Source organism: Parasteatoda tepidariorum, chromosome 6, assembly GCF_982258835.1.
Source record: "Parasteatoda tepidariorum strain Cologne lab strain chromosome 6, Ptep-v5.0, whole genome shotgun sequence".
Taxonomy (NCBI): domain Eukaryota; kingdom Metazoa; phylum Arthropoda; class Arachnida; order Araneae; family Theridiidae; genus Parasteatoda; species Parasteatoda tepidariorum.
Genome location: NC_141760.1, coordinates 100,934,635 through 100,956,564, shown reverse-complemented (window position 1 = coordinate 100,956,564; position 21,930 = coordinate 100,934,635). Strand labels below are relative to the sequence as shown.

The 21,930-nt window shown below is 35.8% G+C and overlaps 3 protein-coding genes across 3 annotated transcripts; all 3 read right to left on the bottom strand.

The window, feature by feature from the left end:
* Window positions 1–8,408: 8,408 nt before the first annotated feature.
* Window positions 8,409–8,975, bottom strand: LOC147808247 (protein FAM200A-like). The gene has a single exon (XM_087166950.1). It carries the CDS (start codon window positions 8,973–8,975, stop codon window positions 8,409–8,411), a length of 567 nt encoding a protein of 188 aa, XP_087023076.1.
* A 10,920-nt stretch (window positions 8,976–19,895) lies between these two features.
* LOC147808246 (ATP-dependent DNA helicase PIF1-like) lies at window positions 19,896–20,225 on the bottom strand. The gene has a single exon (XM_087166949.1). The coding sequence runs from the start codon at window positions 20,223–20,225 to the stop codon at window positions 19,896–19,898; it is 330 nt and encodes a 109-aa protein (XP_087023075.1).
* A 124-nt stretch (window positions 20,226–20,349) lies between these two features.
* On the bottom strand, window positions 20,350–21,488 carry LOC147808245 (uncharacterized). Its single transcript, XM_087166948.1, has 2 exons — window positions 20,816–21,488; window positions 20,350–20,768 (listed from the first exon to the last, which is right to left on the bottom strand). Exons 1-2 carry the CDS (start codon window positions 21,486–21,488, stop codon window positions 20,350–20,352), a joined length of 1,092 nt encoding a protein of 363 aa, XP_087023074.1.
* Between the last annotated feature and the right edge of the window lie 442 nt (window positions 21,489–21,930).

Sequence of the window (21,930 nt, the reverse complement as noted above, 5' to 3'; positions counted from 1 at the left end):
TAAAAGCCACAAGCTATCCAAGCCTGACAAGTCTTGAGAATGGGCGATTATATTTGAAAACTCGAAACATGTCGACTTTTACCTCCCTCTTCATATGTTTTGAAGCCAGTTGAGTTTTTATCGTCAATTATACTGTTTTACATTTGGGTCTTGATCATTATTTTGATAAGGATTTTACACTCGTTAAAGTAAACATATGCATTTTAATATTTTATCAGGATTCATATGGTCTTTAAAAACGTAAGAACATCAATATTGAAAAAGTTATATTTAACTTAAAAATTAACATTTTGACACCAGATATTTTGAGTTAATGAATTTAAATATTTTATCTCTTAAGTTTTTGTGCCCCCATTTCAGTATCTTAAGGATCTTACAACCTCTGTTTAAAAAGAGAGCATCAGATATACATAAGAAAGCAAAAATAACCATAGTAGCAGTATTTGGTGGTATATGTAGCTTATCGTAATTGAAGAATATGCTGTGCGACATTTTATGGTGAATTTGCGAACGTGTAAGTTTCAGAAAGTATCGAAACATGAGGATGCTATTTGCTAATCATCTTTATCCAAAGGAAGCGATGTAACCTAAATATCTAGTAGAATGAAGCGATTTTTTAAACAATGAATCCTACAATATGCAACATATTATTTCAATATCTTATTCTTAAACGTAACATATTTCAATCTTTTTAAAATGCCGCTAAACATTCAGCAATTCCTTGAGTTATAGAAAAAAGAAATATCGTAAATTATAGAAAACCTTGTGAATATGCATTAGAATTATTATACAATCTACATTTTATTTTTCAAGCACTTTTTTTTCTTCAAACTTTCTTGCCTAGAAGACTCGATTAAAGCTGTAAAAATGATTATCCCTAAAATTTTGTATATAGCTATAATAAGTTATGCTAATTTGATTTTAGTATAAAATCCTCGAATAAATATAGTAAAAACAGTGTAATCTAAATAATATCAGATAAAAAGTTCATGTATTTAAATTCTAAAAACTATCATAAATAATTTATAAATCGATTCAAATTTACTTTTCAAAGGAGATTAAAATAATATTTTTTTTGCTTTTTGGACAGAAATCCCCTAAAAAAATTGTTTATGGCCTGGAAACTTCGAGATATTTTCTATTAACAATAAATTAAACACCTCCGAGCAATCACTGAACATTATTTCAATTTTTTTACTATCAGAGCTTGGTTGCGTAGCAACCTAGTAAAATTAAGCACTCCTCTTTTGAATTAGTCAATGGGTTATCTTAAAATATTTATTTGCGCAGGCGACTTTTTTTGGCGGTTTTCTGAACTATCGCCAAATATATAAACCTTTATTGCGGCCCAATTTACCACCCAATTTTTTTCTACCCCCCTAATTCAAGGGTCTAGATTCCAAATATGTAAAAAAAATTATATGTTTATTCAGAGAAAGTACGTTTTTGTGTCTGATTTCGTAACTTAATCAATAGTTAGCACTAATTAATTAACATATTTGAGGTCACCAAAAGGAACCATTAAGATTGGCACTTAGTTCGTGAAAATCCGATCATTAGAACGAAAGTTATTCAGGGTGATTCGTTTTTTTTTTTTTTTGCGGACTGTCCATCCTGTAACAAATTATCATAAGTGTAAAATTTTATTGAAAATGGAGTGAGGATTAGGAGATCAGTTATGTAGCGCTGCAATGCAACTTTTTGAATCAGAATATATAAACCATTTTGTGCGTTTCTGAGTTAATATGTACTGAAGTGCTAAGAGTATGGCATGAGATTCAGCAGTAAATACTGAGCAGTTTGGATGAAGTTTTTCTGAAATGGTACAATTAGGAAATTTAACTCCGCTTGCCATGTGACCTTCACTTTTAGACCCATCGGTATAGATAAATTTATAGTCAGAATATTCTTCTCTATGAGATTTAAAAGTCTGTTGATAAATGAAATCTGTAGTTTGTCCTTTTGTCAAATTGTTAAAAACGTCTAGGGTTTGAACCTGGGTCAATTTCCAAGGAGGTTTTGGCGGATAAGTCGGTAAGATACTAAAATCCTCTAGATTAAGATCAGCTAAAAGTTTTTTCATCCTCAAACCAAAAGTTGGTATTGAAGATGGTCTGTTCATAAAAAGTCTTTCGTTATTGGGCATTAAAACGTTATGATAAATAGGATGGAGGATGGCTCTTGATATGAAAATAGTAATTTAATGATAGCTTGTTTCGCCGAGTACAGAGGAATGGTTCATGATAGAGTACATTTAAACTCTGAATTGGAGAGGTTCGGAATGCTCCAGTGGCAATACGTATGACGGCGTTGTGAATTATGTCAAGATATTTTAGAGATGATTTTCTAGCAGAACCGTAAACAATACAGCCATAATCAAGTTTTGATCGGATAACACTTCGATAGATTTCTAACATTGAATTCGTATCTGCCCCCCCAAGATGAGTTTGTTAAAACTTTCAGTAAATTTAGTTTTGCGTTACAAGCTTTTCTTAAATATTGAATATGGGGTTTAAAAGTTAATTTTGAGTCTAAAACCATACCAAGAAGCTTTGTCTCATTTAAAACTGGAATGCGAAATCTATTCAGGTAAAGTTCGGGGTCAGGATGTAGTCCTCTTCGTCTACAAAAATGCATACAAGATGTTTTACTCGATGAAAAGGTAAAACCATTTGATTCTGCCCACTTCAATAGTTTATTAATGGAATTTTGCAATTGTCTTTCAATTGTGTTCATGTGGGAAGCTTTACAAGAAATGCGGAGATCGTCAACAAATAATCTTCCATCCACTGTGGGAGGCAAAATAGTTAAAATTTCATTTATTTTTATTAGGAATAGTGTTACATTGCCCTGAGGTACACCTTCCTCTTGAATAAATGTGTCTGATAAAATATTTTTCATTCTCACTTGAAATATCCTGTTAGTTAAAAAGTTTTGGATAAAATAAAACATATTACCGGTAATATCATGATTCAAAAGGCTCGTAAAATTCCATATCGCCATGTTCGGTCGTAAGCTTTCTCTATGTCGAAAAATATTGTTACGAGATGTTGTCTCTTGAGAAAAGCCTAGCGAATGTCTGTTTCCAGGAGCATGAGGTTGTCAACTGTGGAGCTGCATTTGTGAAAGCCACTTTGCTTATTTGATAAAATTTTTTGGGATTCTAATACGTATACTAATCTCGAATTTATAATGCGTTCAAGAAGTTTGCACAGGCAGCTAGTCAGAGCAATTGGTCGATAATTTGAATTGAATTGAATGTTGGGTTTAATGGCACGAAGTCCACAGAAGGACATGCTGCGCCAAACAAACGGTTTCAAAAAAAAAATCCTAGGTAGATATATACTACAAGTTTTTCCCATCAAAATCACACGGAATTTATAAAACTGAATACAACGAAACCAACGCATTCAGGAGTGAGTAAAACAAGATAAAATTTAAATGTAGTTAAGTATCATAAAACAGTTGCATTCAAAGCTGAATAAAATCACATAAAATTGTAAATAGGATAAAACAGTTATATACAGTATAAGTGACCAAAAATGTTAGGATGATGGCAGTCACCTAACAAATCCTGCAGTGTTAAATTAGAACTACCAAAAAAGGTTAGACGATGATGGTTAAAACATGGGCAATAAATTAAAATGTGATGGATTGTGAGTAAAACGTTGCAAGTATTGCAGTGAGGAAAAGGTTCATCAAACAGCAAGTGAAGGTGGGTCAATCGAGTGTGGCCAATTCGAAGACGAGTAAGTTTGACGTCTGCCCTACGATTACGTAGCACAGGCAATGGATCTAAATTAATTTTTATAGCGCGCAATTTATTATTAATTTGGAGGTCCCACTGCTGCAACCATAGAGACAGATGATAGAGAGCAGATCGTGCTGCAACATCGGCCAAGTCATTGCCTGGAATTCTGACATGACTTGGGACCCAACAAAACAAAATATCAAACCCATTTTTATGAAAAGAATTTAACAGATGATGTATAAAATTTAAAATTGGGTGAGTCGATTCTTCGAAATGTCCCAATTGGCGCAACACGCTCAAACTATCTGAATAAATGCAATATTTTCGAGTAGGCAGTGATGAGATCAATCGCAGAGCTAAAAGAATAGCTACAGCTTCGGCAGTGTAAATTGAACAAATATCTGGGATTTTAAAATTGTACGTGGCATCAGCAATGACGACGCCACAACCGACATGTCCTAGAGATTTTGAGCAATCTGTAAATACAGGGACGTATTGAGAAAACTGATGACGATGGGAAATGAAAAGTTGCTGAAATATAATAGGAGACACTTGAGCTTTATTATAAGCAACAAACTGACAATCAAACTGGTATTGTGAGATGGTCCATGGTGAAATAAGCAAATGCTCAACTGATTGTGATGGCAAATCACAAATAGATAAATTTTCAATAAGTGATCGCATGCGAACGTTAAAAGGGCGAAAATGAGACGGACGAGCTTCATAAATCCGCAGCAAACTTGATGGTGTAGAATCATGCTGTAGAGAATGTGTAGCAGATGACATGATGTGAAAGTAATACGTCAAGGACAGCTGCATGCGGCGTAGATCTGAAGGTAGTTGATGACAGATAACATAGAGGCTTTTAACAGGGGACGAGCGGAAGGCGCCGCTACATATACGCAAGGAAGTATGATGCACTGTATCCAAGCGTCTTAATTTAGAAGCGGAAGTAGTGCCATATACCGCACATGCATAATCAAGACGAGATAATATTAGCGCTTGATATATTCGCAGTAGGGCGATGCGATCTGCACCCCAAGACGTGTTTGAAAGCACTCGTAATATGTTTAAAGTCTTCTCGCATCGTTTTCTAAGTTGTTTGATGTGAGGTAAAAAAGTAAGCTTCTTGTCAAATATCAGCTCAAGAAACTTTGTGTTCTCAACTATAGGTGTGGCAGTGTTATTGATGTGAATGGCAGGTTCATTATGAAGCCTGCGCAACCGACAGAAGTGCATGCAGGAACTTTTAGAGGGGGAGATTGTATTGCCATTCATTTCACACCACTCCACGATTTTATTAACACTCAGTTGAAGTTGCCGCTCTATTACTCTCATGTCTGATCCTGAGCATGATACGTTCAAATCGTCAACATAAAGTGAGCCATGAACTGTAGATGGTAGTATGTTTAAGATGAGAGAACTATGTACAATGAAAAGTATGACACTTAAAACACTGCCTTGTGGTACACCTTCAGATTGGATAAAAACATCAGATAGCGTATTGCACACTTTGACCCGGAAATATCTACGACTTAAAAAGTTTTTGATAAAAATCGGTAGATGACCACGGAGACCCATGTCGAATAAAACTTTTAAAATGCCGTAACGCCATGTCCGATCGTAAGCCTTCTCAATATCAAAGATAGAGACTAAATGACTTCGTCGGACAAAGGCATTACGTATACGCGATTCTAAAGAAACTATATTTTCCAGTGTTGATCTGCCTCTACGGAAACCACTTTGAAAATCTGGAATAAGTTTGTTTTTCTCGAGAAAATAAATGAGGCGAGACCTAACCATGCGTTCAAATACCTTGCCGAGGCAACTCGTTAATGCTATTGGGCGATAATTAATTGGCTCCGTCGGATCTTTACCAGGTTTCAATATTGGTATGACAATAGCCAGTCGCCAACTTGATGAGTATGTTTGCTCGGTCCATAATCTGTTAAAGAGTAACAGCACATTCTGAAAAGATGCAGAGGTCAAATGACGAAGCATTCGGTATGATACACCATCAAAGCCGGGACTGGTATAGGGAGCTCTAGCCAGTGCTCTCTGTAATTCTTCAAATGTAAAATTACTATTGTACCGAAACCGCTGTCGAGTCGTAAACTGCAGATTAGGTCTTTCAGTTACACGCTTGTGAGCTTGGAAAACTGGGCTGTAACTTTCAATGCTGGAGACGGCAGCAAAAGTTTCACCCAAGATGTTACTCACATCTACAGGGTCAGAGTACGTGGTACCGTTTCTATCAAGTACCGGAAGATGGAATTCACGGTAGATACCATTCGCTCTCTTGACCCTCGACCAGACTTGTCTGGTAGATGTTGTAGATGTGATGGATGAAACATAGCGAGACCAAGAGTCTCTCTGGCTTTGGCGCCGAGTCTTGCGTGCAAGTGCTCGAGCTCGTTTAAAGGCCACGAGGTGGTCTGTCGATGGATACCTGCGAAAGATATTCCAAAGTCTCTGTTGTTCTTTGTGAGCTGCGGAGCATTCAGCATTCCACCAAGGCTTCCGATGCCTAGGGAGAGAAGTTGATGTTTTTGGAATGCTGGTTTCTGCAGCATTGATGATTCTTGAAGTAACAGTTTCAACAACAGTTTCAATATTGTAATTTGAAACCATATCATTTGTTATTTCAGCAAGTTGTGTGAAAAGGTTCCAATCCGCTCGATGATATATGAAAACAGATGGTCTGGGAGTAATATTAAAAGTAGATGAGTATGAAACTATTATAGGAAAATGGTCACTATTATGAAGATCATCATCAACTGAAAATTGTGAGAATGGTAAAAGTGTAGGTGAACATAAAGCCAGGTCAATGCAGTGAAAAGTACGAGTTGGTGCGTGAAAATAAGTGTCCTCACCTTGATTCAGTAGGCAGAGGCTATGATCTAGGATGATTGCTTCGATTTGATTTCCACGAGCATTTGTGTTGTGGCTACCCCACAGCGTGTTGTGGCCGTTGAAATCTCCAATCAAAATAAAAGGTTTCGACAACTGATTAATTACAATGTTCAAATCACTTTGTGAAATGGGATCATTCGGAGGTAAGTACAAAGAACAAATTGTAATAGAGATGTTTATGTGAAGTTGAACGGCAATAGCCTGTAATGAAGATGATAGAGACAAATGGGATGAGGAAAAATGTGTAGAAATTAAAATAGCAACACCACCATTAGTTCGGTTACCAGAAATGTTATCGTTTCGGTAACAAATGTAGTTACGTAAATTAAAATTTTCTGATGATGACAAAAATGTTTCTTGAAGGTCGATAATTTGAAGGATTTTCCAAATCTTTGCCTGGCTTAGGAACAGCAACAACATATGATTTGCGCCAAGCTGAAGGAAACTGTCTTTCTAACCATACTTTATTGAAAAGACGTGGAAGTGAGTGGAGTTGAGAGTCTGATAGATGCTTTAAACCAGTGCTTTCCAAACTTTTTGTACCTGCGTCCCCCTCTTTGGAAAAAAAATTTGTTGTGCCTCCCTTAATTTTTCTAACAATCCAATTTCATAAACACTCATCTGATATTGTAATTTATTTAATGGGCTACAAAATAATATACAATATTATGTATAAAAATACATAAAAAATAATTATCTATTTTAAGAAATAATAATATAATGTAATAAAAACAAATCTTACAAAAGTACAAAAAATAGAATTCAACATTAATACAACATTATAAAAATTTAATGTGAAGGGTGAGCTTGTTTTTCAGCACAAATTTTGTCAAACCGTGGTATCATTGAAGATATCGCGGTTCTCAGTTCCTTTTCAATCTTTAAGCAAGATCGATACTTTGTCTTTAAGACAGCTACTGCAGAAAATCCAGTTTCACATAAGTAAGATGTTACAAAGGGCAATAAAATTTCTAAAGCTTTATTTGTTAAAGTAGGAAACTCGTCCTTTACTCGTAACCAAAACGTGACAATATTATTTTCGTGTTGAAACATCTGCTTTAATGTGCTGTCACTAGATAAGTCAATTATCATTTCCTGCTCTGCTGTCGTAAGGCCAAAATCATCATATTTTTCAATCACAAACGGGTTTCTAATCCATTCATATTTGGACATGTCAAGATCTTTAAAGTAAAACGAGAATTGCTCCCTTAAACTGGTCAAGTGTTTATTAATAAGAACTTTACTTTCTTCTATTTCATCTGCAAGACAGGTAATTTTAAAAGTGGGAAACATGTCAAAGTTATTATTTTTCAAACTTATTATCCACAGTTCCAATTTTCTCATAAATGCAGTAACCTTGTCTTTCTGTACAAAAGCATGAATTTGAGGCCCTTGCATTGATTTATTTAAAGTACTGAGTCTTTGAAAAATATCCACTAAATACGCAAGTTTTACAAGGAATTTCGTGTCATAAAACAAGTTTGCTTCATCTCTATTATTATCAGTAAGGAATATGGCGATCTCTTCTTTTAGCTCAAACACCCTTTGAAGTACTTTGGAACGAGAAAGCCAACGTGCCTCACAATAATATAGAAGTGATGTATATTCATAACCCATGTCATTACACAATTTTGCGAAAAGCCTTCCTCTTAATGGGCTATTTTTGATAAAATTTACAACTCTTATAATAACTTGAAATACTGTTAGTAAATCTTCACCCATATCTCTTGAAACAAGTGATTGTCTATGAATCATGCAATGCGTCCAACTTGCCCGAGGAGCCACCTTTCGAACTAGTGCCTGTAGACCGTTTTTTCCTGCCATAGATGGAGCTCCATCTGTGCATAGTCCAACACAGTTCTCCCACAGAATGAAAACAGAATTCATTGAAAAATTTATCAATCATATTAAAAACTTCACTTGCTGTAGTATTGCCTTCAATAGGTTTACAGAATAACATGTCTTCTCTAACATCAGTTTCCACAACATATCTTACATATGTAATCAAGTGTGCATCCTTAAGAACATCTGTAGCCTCATCTACTTGCAACGCGAAAGAAGATAGTTTTACTTTTTCTATTAATTGATTGCAAAGATCTTCAGATATATCGGATATTCGTCTTCCCACCGTATTATCTGCAAGTGGAATGATTTTAAGTTTATCAGCATATGATTCACCTAGCATCGTAGCTACCATGTCAATAACTGCAGGTAGCACTAAAGTTTCTCCTATTAAATGAGGTTTTTTGCATTTAGCAATTCTATAAGAAACCTTATAAGACGCAAGCAATGCTTTTTGTGTAACAGACATGGTCTTTGAAAACATTTCTTTTTGTTTATTTAAATTCTCCAATTTTCTTTGGAAAAATTCTATTGTCTGGCCAAAGTGATCTGCATGTACATTTTCGAGATGCCGTTTTAATTTATTTGGTTTCATGCTGTCTGAGGCCAAAGTATTCAGACACAGCAAACACATTGGTCGTTCTTGGCCATTAATGACTTTACATGTAAATCCAAATGATAAGTACATTGGATCATATTTTCTATATTTAGGTTTACTATTTTGCGAAGATGTTCCGCTATTTTCGTTACCTCTTCTTTTGCTTCATTCAATTTTCTTCTCAACCCAGTTACGTATTTATCCATCTAAAAGGGTTATTATTTTAAATCAAATAAAAATACTTTGTAACAGTTTTGAAATTTACCTCAATATTAATTTAGAAGTGTGCCAAAGCGAGTTTATAAAGTTTGTAGACAATCTGCGTGGAAACGGTCGAGTTTAACCAACGTTTCTTAACGAAATGCCGCGTGTCTGCTCTCGTCTGGGAGCACGCATCCAAGTGTAGTCGCGTCGTCCGAGTTTGAAAACCCCCGCAGTCGCGCGCAATTGATGATAGTTCCACACCAGATGTAATCAGTGCCGTAGAGAGCTTAACTCGCGCCCGGGGCACAATACCTTTTTAGCGCCCCCCCCCCCATTCGAAAACCATCTAATATTATAAGTAAAATATACTCGCAAAGTAATGAATAAATAAAGTAAAATAAATAAAGTCATAGGCTCAAGCTAGGCATTAAATTTGAGACAAAAAATCTAGTTGAGAAAACAAGACTAGATTTTGAAATGTAAATGATCATCTAGAATTAGTTCAAAAGATACCTATTATTTATTTTACATATTTATAAAGAAATATTTTAAAAATACGCAGTTTTAAAACAATAAAAAAGTAAATATTTATTATCTCTAAGGAAATACATATATTTATTAATATGATTATAATACATTAATAAAACTAATTACTATGAATAAATTTTCCGCTTTTGATGAAGCAAATTTATCAATAACATCATTAAAGTTGATCATACTTTAATGATAAAGTTGATCGTAAGCTACTTTGCGTTTATAGAAATAAAAATAAATAGTATTCTGAAAGAAGGAATGTTTGTACTTTGTACACTGTACAAACATACAAACACTTTGTACACTGATGTTTGAACCTTGTACACTGCAAATATTTGCAGATAATATATGTAACCACACAGCGTAGATGCCATAAGGAAGTGCTGACAGACACAGGTCGAGTCAGCCCTGACATTAGGAAAGACGCGTCATTTCTATTATGAATACATTATTACAGTTTGATAGTGTTCCATTTTATTTACGAATTACCATTTATTATATTTCACTGGCACTAAATTTAAAATACATTTTCCAGAAATAAATTATAATAAAAATAAAAAATTATCCAACAATTTTTGTTTTGTTTTGCTGACCATTTGGCGCCCCTCTGTGAGTAGCGCCCGGGGCATGATGCCCCCCTTTGCTCCCCCCTCGCTACGCCACTGGATGTAATGAGCGCTAACGTCGTCGAATTAACGACGGCCTTGGCTCATAAGCCTTGTCGGGGCCTGCTGCCTGCTTCTGCTTACTGAAGTTTGACGGGAGTAACCTCGAGAATACCCGGGATGATCCGAGTGCTTGTCTAGTGTTTCCTCGCGCTCGGCTCCAAACGGGAAAGCAAGATGTTTTCGTTCCAGCAAGAGTATGGATGGATTTTTTAGCATTTATACCCGAGAAATTCGCGGCGAGGATTGTGGATTACGTATAACCGTTTTTCTGATTAATTTTTTTGACACCTATTCGACTTTTTTGGTTTGTATTCGAAAATGATATTTTGGAATCAGCTGCGTGCCCCCCCCCCCCTGCAACAGTCTCGCGCCCCTCTAGGGGGGCACGCCTTACAGTTTGGAACACACTGCTTTAAACATATTATTATGGATATTGTCAGGGCCTGGGGATGTTTCTTTGCATTTAATTATAGCAGACTTTAGTTCATGCATCGTTAAAGGTGAATTATAATCGTCACTACGTAAAGGGGGTTTTAGAGCTATTTTCTCTATTCGGGATTTATAATTTTGAAGGGATTGGAGGTAATTTTCTTTACTGGAGGCAAAGGAAAAATTTTTGGCTAATGTGTTAGCGATCTCTTTAACGTCTGTGATTTTATTACCGTTCTCTATTAAATGTGGAATTGGAGAGGAAGTATACAGTCCAGAAATTATTTTAATTGTCTTCCATACTACTGCTGATTTAGTATTACTTGTTATTTCACTTACGTATTTAATCCACGAATCTTTCTGTCTGCGAATTCTTCGAGCTAGTGACGGCGATTGTTTAAATAGTATTAAGTTTTCAATTGTTGGATTACGACGAAATTTTCTCCAGGCTTGTCTTTGTTTTCTAATAGTTCTATTACAATCTTTATTCCACCACGGCTTAGGATATTTTAGTAGTTTTTGTGTTGTATACGGAATGGATTTTTCGGCTGCAGATATTAAAGCGTTTGTAACATATGATGTGGCTTCTTCAATATCGGTATTATCAATGATGTCTTCATTTAGAATGAATGATTTCTGCAAAAAGAGGCCAGTTTGCTAGATTTATACGTAATTTTGGAAAATGCCCTGTAGTTGCAGATCCAGGTTGTAAAACTTTAATTATGAGAGGGAAATGATCACTGTGGTAGAGATCATCTCCGACAGAAAACTTCAATACTGGATAAATACGTGGTGAGCATAGCGTTAGATCGACATCGTGAAATGTTCTAGATGGGAAATGGAAGTGCGTTTTTTCATCGGTATTCAGCAAACAGAGTTGGTGATCGTCAATTAACTTTTCTATTTGATTGCCGCGTAAATTATTATCATCACTTCCCCACATTACACTATGTCCATTTAAATCTCCCGTGATTATGAAAGGTATTGGTAATTGAGTAACTAGTTTGTCAAGTTCTAATTGTGTAACAGTTTGGTTCGGTTGGATGTAGATACAGCATATTGTTATGAGTGATTGAAACGTTATTTGTGCTGCTATAGCTTGTAATGGAGTTGAAAGTGGAAATTTGGAAAATGGATACTTTTTTGATATCAAAATTGATACACCACCGCATGCTTTATTGCCAGTTATGCAGTCTTTTCTTATGTGGGTATATCCTTTTAACGTAGCATTTTGCTCTGATTTCAAAAATGTTTCCTGGAGAGCAAAACAGACGGGATTGTGTTTTTCGATAATGTCTTTGATATCGGGCAAGTTGATATAAAAGCCACGACAGTTCCAAGATATTATTTTTTTTCTCCATTATTTATTTTTTTAATTTTATGTTTTTAGGGCTTAGGTTAACAGGCGTTTCCATACCCTTTTCAATTTGCATTTCAGAGTCGGTGCCATCTTCATCAGTGTACATTTCGTCAGATTGAGAATCTTTTTTGTTATTTATAAGTTTTTTACGGTTTTTGTCAAAACAATTTTGTCTGCCTTTAGAAACAAACTTAGCTTTGCTAATCATTGGTGATTGAGATAGTTTTTTATGCAAGACACTTGCTAGTTGAGGTGTAATTTTTATATATTGATTACTACTAGGATTCTTTTGCGAAGGAGTCTGTTGAGAGGATTGTGGAGAGGGCTGAGAAGGTAATGAATTTGAAGTGCTGCGTGTCGGTTGAATTGCTTTAGAGTATTTTGTTGTGGATGTACTGACAAATTTTTTGGGAAGTAAGGTTTTAAATTTCGTATTCTGTGGGTCTGTTTCTTCTTCATTGTATTGTATGCCAATGGATTTCGTTATTTTAGAGTTAGATATGGCAGCTGCATATGAAATGTTTGGGCGCGGCTGTGAATTTAGAAATTTTGTCTTAGCTTCTGTATAGGAGAGATTTTGTGTTACTTTAATGTTTAAGATTTGCTTTTCCTGCTTCCATTTTTGACATAATCGTGAACTAGCAGAGTGAGATTCATGGCAGTTAATACATAGTTCAGGTGATGTACAAGACTTAAATGTATGCCCCGTTTGGACGCAGCGGGAACATGTTTCCTTCCCTCTGCAATTGTTGGTAGAATGACCAAACTTTTGGCATTTAAAACAACGTAATGGATTGGGAATGTAAGGTCGGACTTTGCAATTTCTATATCCAGCTTTTACGTCAGTGGGTAATGTGGCTGTGCTGAAAGTTAAAATTATGTGTTGAGTTTCAATAATTTCTGAACCTTTTTTAATAGTTATGTGTCGGGCATCAATAACGCCTTGAGTAGAGAGTCCTTCAATGATTTCAGATATAGGGAGATATTGAAGAGCTTTATCGGATATGACACCTTTTGATATATTTAAAGTATTGTGTGGAGATGCTCTTATAGTAACATTGCCAAGTTTATGAGATTTTAGTAGTGCAGTTGTTTGTTTAACAGACGAAGTTTCCACTAATAAATCCCCTGAGGGCAGCTGTCGGACAATTTTAGGGTTTCCCATGAGTGATTCTAGTGATTTTTGTACGAGGAATGGAGACAAGGTAGAAAGCTTCTTATCGGTAGAACTAAGTATTATAAATCTTGCTTGTGTTGGGTCGTAATTTGTACAATTTGAGAGGTTAAAACTAGGTGTTGGTTTACTTTGATTGTGTGAAAAAGTTGCTTTCTCCATAATGCAAGAGGCTGTTCCGATGGACACTCCCATGCCCACCATCGAGCCCAACGAGGGGAACAGAGATATCGGCTCTGAATATTTCAGCCTCGGCACTCTGTTCAGGGTAGCTCCAGTTATAGCACTACACCAGAGGAATGTGGATCCGCCAAAAATATTATAGCTCACGAGGCATTCCAGTGGGGCAGTACGTAGTCCCAAGCAGGGTGCTGTTAAGCCTGCCCCACCAGCCGGTTGAAAGAGAGGGGGACCTATCCTCCTTCCACTCGTCTACAGTGAAGCATGGACCAAAGAGCACGCAGTCTACTAACTCCAAGATGAAAATGCCCCCTTGGGCGCCACACTCGTATGAGAGAGCATACAGGTTGCTCCAGGTTCCCTTTTTCCACCCTACGAGACGCAGCACACGACAAACGTGCTGGTCAGAAAAAGCTAACGTTCTTAGTCTGTTTACTTTAAGGGAAAATTGGTTATTTAAAATTAATAGGTGAAACATCATAAATCAGGAAACCCGACAAAAATAGTATTAAACAAACAAAAATCTAAAGATCTACCATCTGTAAATGATAAACAGTGCTTCTGAATGAAATGAAATAAAATTCGCTCACTAGGTCAATATAAATATTTGATAAAATGTCGGAAACTCAAAACAGGACCGTCGCAAGAGAGAAATGGAAAAATGCTCAGGTCCAGCTCGGGGCCCCGGGAGCGCCGTGCCCGTCACACGAGAGTGTGCCCCTGGGGGGCTATTCATGTTGGATACATATTGAATCCAAAAATTCTTTTGGCTTCTTCTCCTAATATTTCTGGCTAGGGCTCGCGATTTTTTGAAAATAATAAGATTTTCGATGGTGGGAAACCTGCGAAATATTCTCCACGCTCTTTTCTGTGCTTTATGAGCGGAGCTGCATTCCTGGTTCCACCAAGGTTTAGGGTACCTTGGGAGATTACCAGTAGTGCGCGGTATAGATTTCTCTGCAGCAGACAGAATAGCATTAGTAATTGATGTTGTAGCTTCGTTGACAGAGTTATTGACTAAGTCATCATTTAAATTAACTGAATTTTCTGAATAAGGTCCAGTTAGCACGTTCAAACTTAAATTTAGGTGATGCGGGAAGATTCCTTTGTCCAGATTCAATAATAGATAGAAGTAAAGGGAAATGATCACTCTGACCTAAATCATCGTGAACATTTAGGTTCAGTAAAGTATAAATGTTGGGACTGCAAATAACTAAATCAATAGAATGATATGTTCTGGATGGAAAGTGGAAATGAGTTATTTCATTGCTATTCAGTAAACACAGTTGATGATCATTTATTAATTTTTCAATTTGTGAACCGCGAGCGTTGATATCTTTACTTCCCCAAATAGTATTATGACCATTAAGATCTCCCAATAAAACATAAGGTACAGGTAACTGATTTACTAAATTGTCAATGTCTAGTTGTGAAATATGTTCGTTTGGGGGAAGGTAAACAGAACAGAAAGTTATGAGCAAAGTTATTGTTATTTGAGCGGCAACTGCTTGAAGGTTTGTTTGAAGTTTAATACTTGAAAATGGATAACTGTTTGAAATGAGAAGAGACACGCCTCCACATGCTTTATTTCCAATAATATTGTCTTTTCTTATGTGTGAGAATTTTCGTATAGTAGCCGTATGAGTTGGTTTAAAAAATGTCTCTTGTAGAGCAAGGCACGCGGGATTATACACCTCTATTAAATGTTTAATGTCCGAACAGCTTGAATAAAATCCACGACAATTCCAGGTTAAAACTTTCCTCTCCGTTATCTTTTAAGTTTTAATTTTGATATTTTTGGGAATGAGGTTAGCTGGCGTTTCTAACCCTTCATCTACTTGCATTTCTGGTTCTGGCGAATCATTTGTATTATCTTCATCTGTACTCATTGCGTCCGAAAGCGACTGCTGGTCTTGCTGAGTACCATTTAACTGTTTCTGACGGAATTTAAATTTATTTTGTCTGCTTTTCGGGATGTATGTTTGTTTGCTAAAACTTGAAGGTTGAGATAATTTTTTATGCAAAGCATTTACTATTTGAGGAGTTAATTTTAGATATCTGTTACTTTCTGTATTGTTTGGAGCTTTAGATTGAGTAGAGGGTTTTGAAGTGCTGGGTGTTTGTTGAGTAACTTGAGATGCCGTTGATTTCGATTTATTAGATTTCTGTCTTGGTTTCAGAATTTTTGATTTCATGTTTTGCGCATCTATTTCAGTTATGTCATATTGTGTTCCTATTGATTTTGTTGGTTTTTTGGCAACAACTGTTGCATATGAAACGTTAGGTATTGGTTGGTACCCTAAGGGACATCGCAAAAGTGACCTTATAAGCGGGGTGACCTTTTAACCGATTCATTAGCAGTTCATAACTAAGCACGTGAATAGTACACATTATGATTTTTTAGAAAAGGTAATACAAACGAAAACAATCGGCCATAAATTAAATATTTAAGTCAATACATTTTAATAGAATTAATAAAAAATTAAAGAAAGTTAGATTTTTGAAAATTTTTTTTAATTTAAAATAAAGCTGTTTACAAATTTCTTCAAAGTGTACTACATACATTACATCTAACCTTATTTAAAGTAATCATTTATGCAGATCCGTCTCGTTTTTGGTTTCATTTTTCGAACAATGTTTTGTAGATTTTGTAACTTCTCAAAATGTTCTTCAGCTCCCTTATGGTTTGTAAAAAAAATTCGTATAACATTTATTGCATTGAAGGCTTTCCTTAGGGTTACAACTACAGTCTCAGCATCACTGTCATTGTCCACAATTTGTGAAACTTGTAAAACAATTTCAGAAATTACAGCTTCAGAAGTGGTGGCAATTTCCTCATCAATCAAACAATATTCAGCTTCCCCTTCAATGGCATGGTCACGATTTTTCAAATCTTCCATCAGAATATCGTCTTCTTCCTCGGTTTCGTCATCCACGATATTCAGAGAACTCACAAAACCAGCATGACGAAACCAATTTGCTACGCATGTGGCTGACACCATGTTACATCTCAGATAAGAATGACCTTATAAGCGATAATGATTTTTAAAACCATATTTCGGATATTTTGACCATATATCCGAAAATCTGCAACGAAGAATTCCTATTCAGTGAGCCGGGACTTTGGAAAAGTGACCTTATATGCAGATGACCTTATCTCGAGGTCTGACTGTGTATGTATATATATATATATATATATATATAATCTCAAGAAACTTGAAAATAACAGTCTTAAGTATGGTCCCGTGTAATGCTGACATTGTTTTCATTCGGTTTTTTAAAAGAAAAATGACACAAAAAACACGATTGCCAAGTCGTTCTTCAGAATGGAAAATATGTTACAAAGGATAATAAACTTTGTAAACTGCAGTAACAAATTAAAATCTTTAGAATTTTATCAATTAAATTACTCTAGAGGTAATTATGCTTACTGAAACATTGTGTTGCACTTAAAGGTGCATAAAAATTTTCAATAAGCTTTAAAACACCAAACTTTTAAAACATTTCTAATTTTAACTCGCATATGAATTCTGATAAACAAAACCTAAATATCCTTATGGAAAAAAAAACTTTTCTTCTCATGAAACCAGTATTGAATAAGTTGTTTTATAATGAAATGAACTTTTAAATCTATTAGTATTATATGCAAGTGAAACTGAATACGATTTTACAGAAAAGCTATTTTTCTCTTAATTGCAAATCATTTCAAACTAAAGCTCATCAACTTCCCTATAATTTTTTTTAAATAAAATTTTTAAATAAATTTATTTTTAAACAAAATATGCATCCATATAGGAAACATCTACATAGAATATGACTTTTCGAACAAAAACCAATATGTCGGAATTGCCGTGAAGCGGTAGAATCAGCACATCAGATCCTACGCGAGTGTGATGCCCTCGCTCTTACGCGCCTCCCTACCTTAGGCAATCCATATCCTAAAAAGCTTCACCTTAACTCCATTAAGGGATTGCCAGACTATATAAACTAAGTAGGCGATCCAAGACAATGGAGCTATGAAAAATTGGGCTTGGAGCTTGGTACAAAATGCAGCAAATGCAGAGGTGCCACATATCTGACAAGCTCAAGCAAGAAGACGAAAAGAAGAACACTCGTCATATATCCTAAATAAGCATTTTTAAAAATTAAATAGCATTGTAATTTAATATAAGAAAATATGCCTTTACATTTAGTCTTAATATTCATATATTTTGTGCAAAATTTGAAGAAAAAAAAAACACTACTACCACGAATGACAGTACTGTAGTTCTATTCCAAAGGGACTTCGAATCTCATCTACTGCAAAATCTATTTGAATTGTTCTTAGTTCTATGACTTTTTTGTATTTTTCATGCTCAGAGAACAGAGCTGTTTTAATGCCTGTGTCTCCATCGATAGTAGACCTTCAAACATTATGTCATGCTTGTGATCTCTTTCATGGGCCATTTATTTCTAGTACGGTAAATTAAACTTAATTTAAATTTCAACGTGATATTTCTTAACAAGTGTCAGGACTTGCCGTGAAGACCTACAGTAACTGTTCAGAAAAACAAGTTATTTTTGATGGTACAGGAAGATCTATTTGACTCTAAGTAAATTCAAAACTTAATTAAAATGAGGAGAAAAAAAAACTGAATATTTTGAAGATCTTAATACAGCATTTCTCGTAATATAAGTATATGCATAAAACTAATATTCTCGTTACTTGCTTTTTTCAACAATCATTTAAATATTTCTCCGCATGTTCTACCTTTATCTGTTCTAAAACATTATCCTCCCGTTTCTCACTAACATGCGAACTTCTTCTTAGATCTGTCCCGCAGTGGACTGATCGTTAAGACACGGTTCCCAGCAGATCACCGAAGTCAAGCATCACTGGCTACGGTCAGTGTGCGGGTGGGTGACCACTTGGATCAGTCTGCGTAGGGACCGAGGGTGTGCGGTATTGGTCCTCGTTAAACTGTGCTACCGTAAAGTGCTCGACTTCGCGCGCAGGTCGTCGGGCTACCGAAGCGGGGGTGCCATCCCTTCCGCAGAGGATCAAAATTGTGATGGCATGTCTTCGGATCATCCTCCGGGATGTTTCCCAGACCGTCGCCAATAGCCCATTGTGCAGCTCTAGTGCGACGTAAAGTAACAACAACAACATCTTCTTAGATCTAACTTTCCTATCCTTAGTTCTTGCTATCGCTGAACTTTAGTACTGTCCACTCTTTGCTTTAAATTTATGAATGGCATAAGAAGGCTTCAAATTTCTTACATATTAACGACAAACGAAAAATACGCATCTTTTATGGCAAACTTTTCTCAGATGAAGAGTTTATTTGCGTCATTTAAAAATCACGGATCATATGCATAACTTTGATTAGAGTAATTAGCATTAATAATGCCCTGCATAATTACCTACTAGCCGAATTCTAACTTTATTTAAATTCTTAATTGCTGCTACGCATAAAACTGATGTCTGCACAAATTAAAACTATATACCCTAACATAATGTATTATTTTAACTTTTTTAAATCTCTATGCAAATAAATAACTATGCCATCGTACCATTATTGAACTACTAGGGGGCTCCGCCCCCTGCTCGCTACCGCTCGCCAACCCCCGAGAATTGCTACGCAATTCTTTTTTGTTTGCTTCGCAAACAAATTTTAATACATTTATATAAGGATATAAATGCGCGGCAGAGCATAAGGGATTTTATTTAACAATGTACTAATCAACTTAATAATCAGTAAAATACAAAATTTTTAGTAAATTGCAAGGAATTCTATCATAATAATGAGATTCGAATACATATATATTAGAAGTTATTATAAGGGCATTAGCCGGAACTGAAGTTCCGTTACCGAAGCACGCGTGGCAGAGCAGTTTAGATTCAATTCAGAGGGAATCATATACTGGATGCCGGACGCTCCCTTTAGAGTGCTTCATCCCCCCCCCAATTAATTGACATTCAAATTATAAAAACAAAAATAAAAAACAATCACAATTTACCATAATGGTTATCAAAGAAAAAAACTATGCAAAAAAATAAGATATTTACAAAACTTCTGCATAAACAATGTTCTTAAAGCAACATGATTAAATTCAAAGGGAATCATATGCTGGATGCTCTCTTTAGAGGGCATCACCCCCCAATTAATTTACATTCAAATTATAGAAACAAAAATAAAAAACATAATAACAATTTACCATAATGGTTATCAAAGAAAAAAATATGCACAAAAATAAGATATTTACAAAACTTCTGTGTAAACAATGTTCTTAATTGAGGAACTTTCAATGTCACTATTTGCACCAACAATCTGAATTTTTATCCCAGACATGCTCCGGCACCTTGATAAAGCAACATATAGTTGGCCATGGCCAAATAGTGGAGAATTCTGGTCTATGTAAAGGCCAACTTTGCCAAAAGTCTGGCCTTGAGCTTTATTGATTGTCATAGCGAATGCGAGTCTGACTGGAAATTGCGTGCGATGCAAAACAAAGGGCAACTCTTTATTATCACCAGTATTTAAAGTAATGCGAGGGATGCAAGCTGAACTACCAGCTTTACTTCCAGTCATAACTGTACAAAAGAGAACATTTTTAGTTATTTTCCGTACAATCAAACGTGTGCCATTGCACAACCCATCGGCAATACACAAATTTCTGATTAGCATCACTACAGCTCCAACTTTAAGTTGAAGATTATGAAGCGGCAATCCTGTGATATTGACTTTGGGATAAACGACCAGCAGAGGTGAAAATGTTAAAGTCTCTAAGCACTCGCAACCGCCATCCGAAATACTGTACAGCAGTAACACGACTTGATCCTGCATTATTTGGTACGTTTAGGGAATAACCAAGATCACCTGATGGAAAAAGCAATGGGAAAACCATTGGTTCCACATGATGAGATAGTTTATACATCTTTTGACACACAAACTGGTGTTTTGGGTATGCGATAAATTGTACATGATCAGGTATTAAACCTTCAGCACCTGTCACAACAACAGCCGACACTTCAGCAGCAGCACCAGATGTTGGAAGATTATAACGTCTGCCATCAGTAGTGGTCAACTTGTGAAATTCAAGGCGAACACTCTCCGTAGGATGCCTCTTATAAGCTTCAAACAGCGATTTATACACTTGAGCGTATAAATCGCTGCATAACATCTTAGCTGCATAACATCTTGAATGATTTTTAAAACACTTGGTTTGCAGCGCTCAGATGTTCGGCAGGCCAAAGCAGTTTCATTTTCATGGATATAGATTTGCGCAAAACGTGGTTTTTCATTGTTCGCTGGCATGATGCTGGTTGTGGCCATTGCGTTAACTTCCCCACGAAGAGCAACACAGCTTATACCTTTAAATTGAATTTCTTGGGTTGCACAAAATGCTGCCATAGCAAAAGACGAATTGTGAAAACGTATATTTTGCCTGAAATTCATTGAGTCATTGTCATTTCCCAATAAAAGCTGTTTCAAAGTTTCTGGATACGGATGAGTTGGGTTCAGCTTTATCTTGCCATTGTGACAGCAATTGTGTTTTATTCTTCCATGCTCTGCTACAAAGGATAGTGCCCTGTAATGAGAGCATTCTACAGACATAGATCCAATCAAAAGAGGTGGACAGTCATCACTGTACGATTCTCCCAAATACTGATTTTCATCTATTTCTCGAAGACGATTAGCTGCCCTACTTCGATTTTCTCTTTGGCGGGCATTAGTAAGCTCTCGATTATTTTGTCGATTTATTCTTCGACGCTCTTGTTCATTTTGACGAAACGTGGGATCCAATCTCCGCTGTCTGCGATATTCTCGATCGCGATCTGTCCTGTCAGACATTATACTGAAATTCCAAATGATTGAAATGAGTTGAATAAATAAATGTGATTTAAAATTTAACCATTTTAAGGTAAGCAAGCCTCAGTAAGCTTTATAATAGCAAACAACAAAAATGTAAACATTAAAAGATATCAATCACTGGATAGGCATAAGAATGATAAGATAAGATGAGATGTAATCAGCAAAAACCCACTCAAAGTAAATCAACAAAAAGCTTTGAAGCGAATGCGTTCTCTTTTCTGATTGGCTTAAAACTGCATCCTCGCTTGGATTGGCTACTTCTTTCATAATGTCACGTGATACCTTAGATTTCATTGGCTGGTGCGACACCATTATTGGATTTTTATATATAGTTAGACATAAAAATCAAAATTTTTACTAATGTTATGTGGTAACGTTACGTTCGTTTAATACATATATTTTTAAATTCTTTGCTAAACAA

Bases quoted from the DNA above. Each gene is read 5' to 3' on its own strand.
- LOC147808247 (XM_087166950.1), bottom strand. From the start codon at position 8,975: ATGTCTGTTACACAAAAAGCATTGCTTGCGTCTTATAAGGTTTCTTAT.
- LOC147808246 (XM_087166949.1), bottom strand. From the start codon at position 20,225: ATGACTGGAAGTAAAGCTGGTAGTTCAGCTTGCATCCCTCGCATTACT.
- LOC147808245 (XM_087166948.1), bottom strand. From the start codon at position 21,488: ATGTCTGACAGGACAGATCGCGATCGAGAATATCGCAGACAGCGGAGA. The intron at 20,769-20,815 runs GTTATGCAGCGA...CGCTGTTTGAAG, and splicing joins AGATGTTATGCAGCTAAGAT to CTTATAAGAGGCATCCTACG.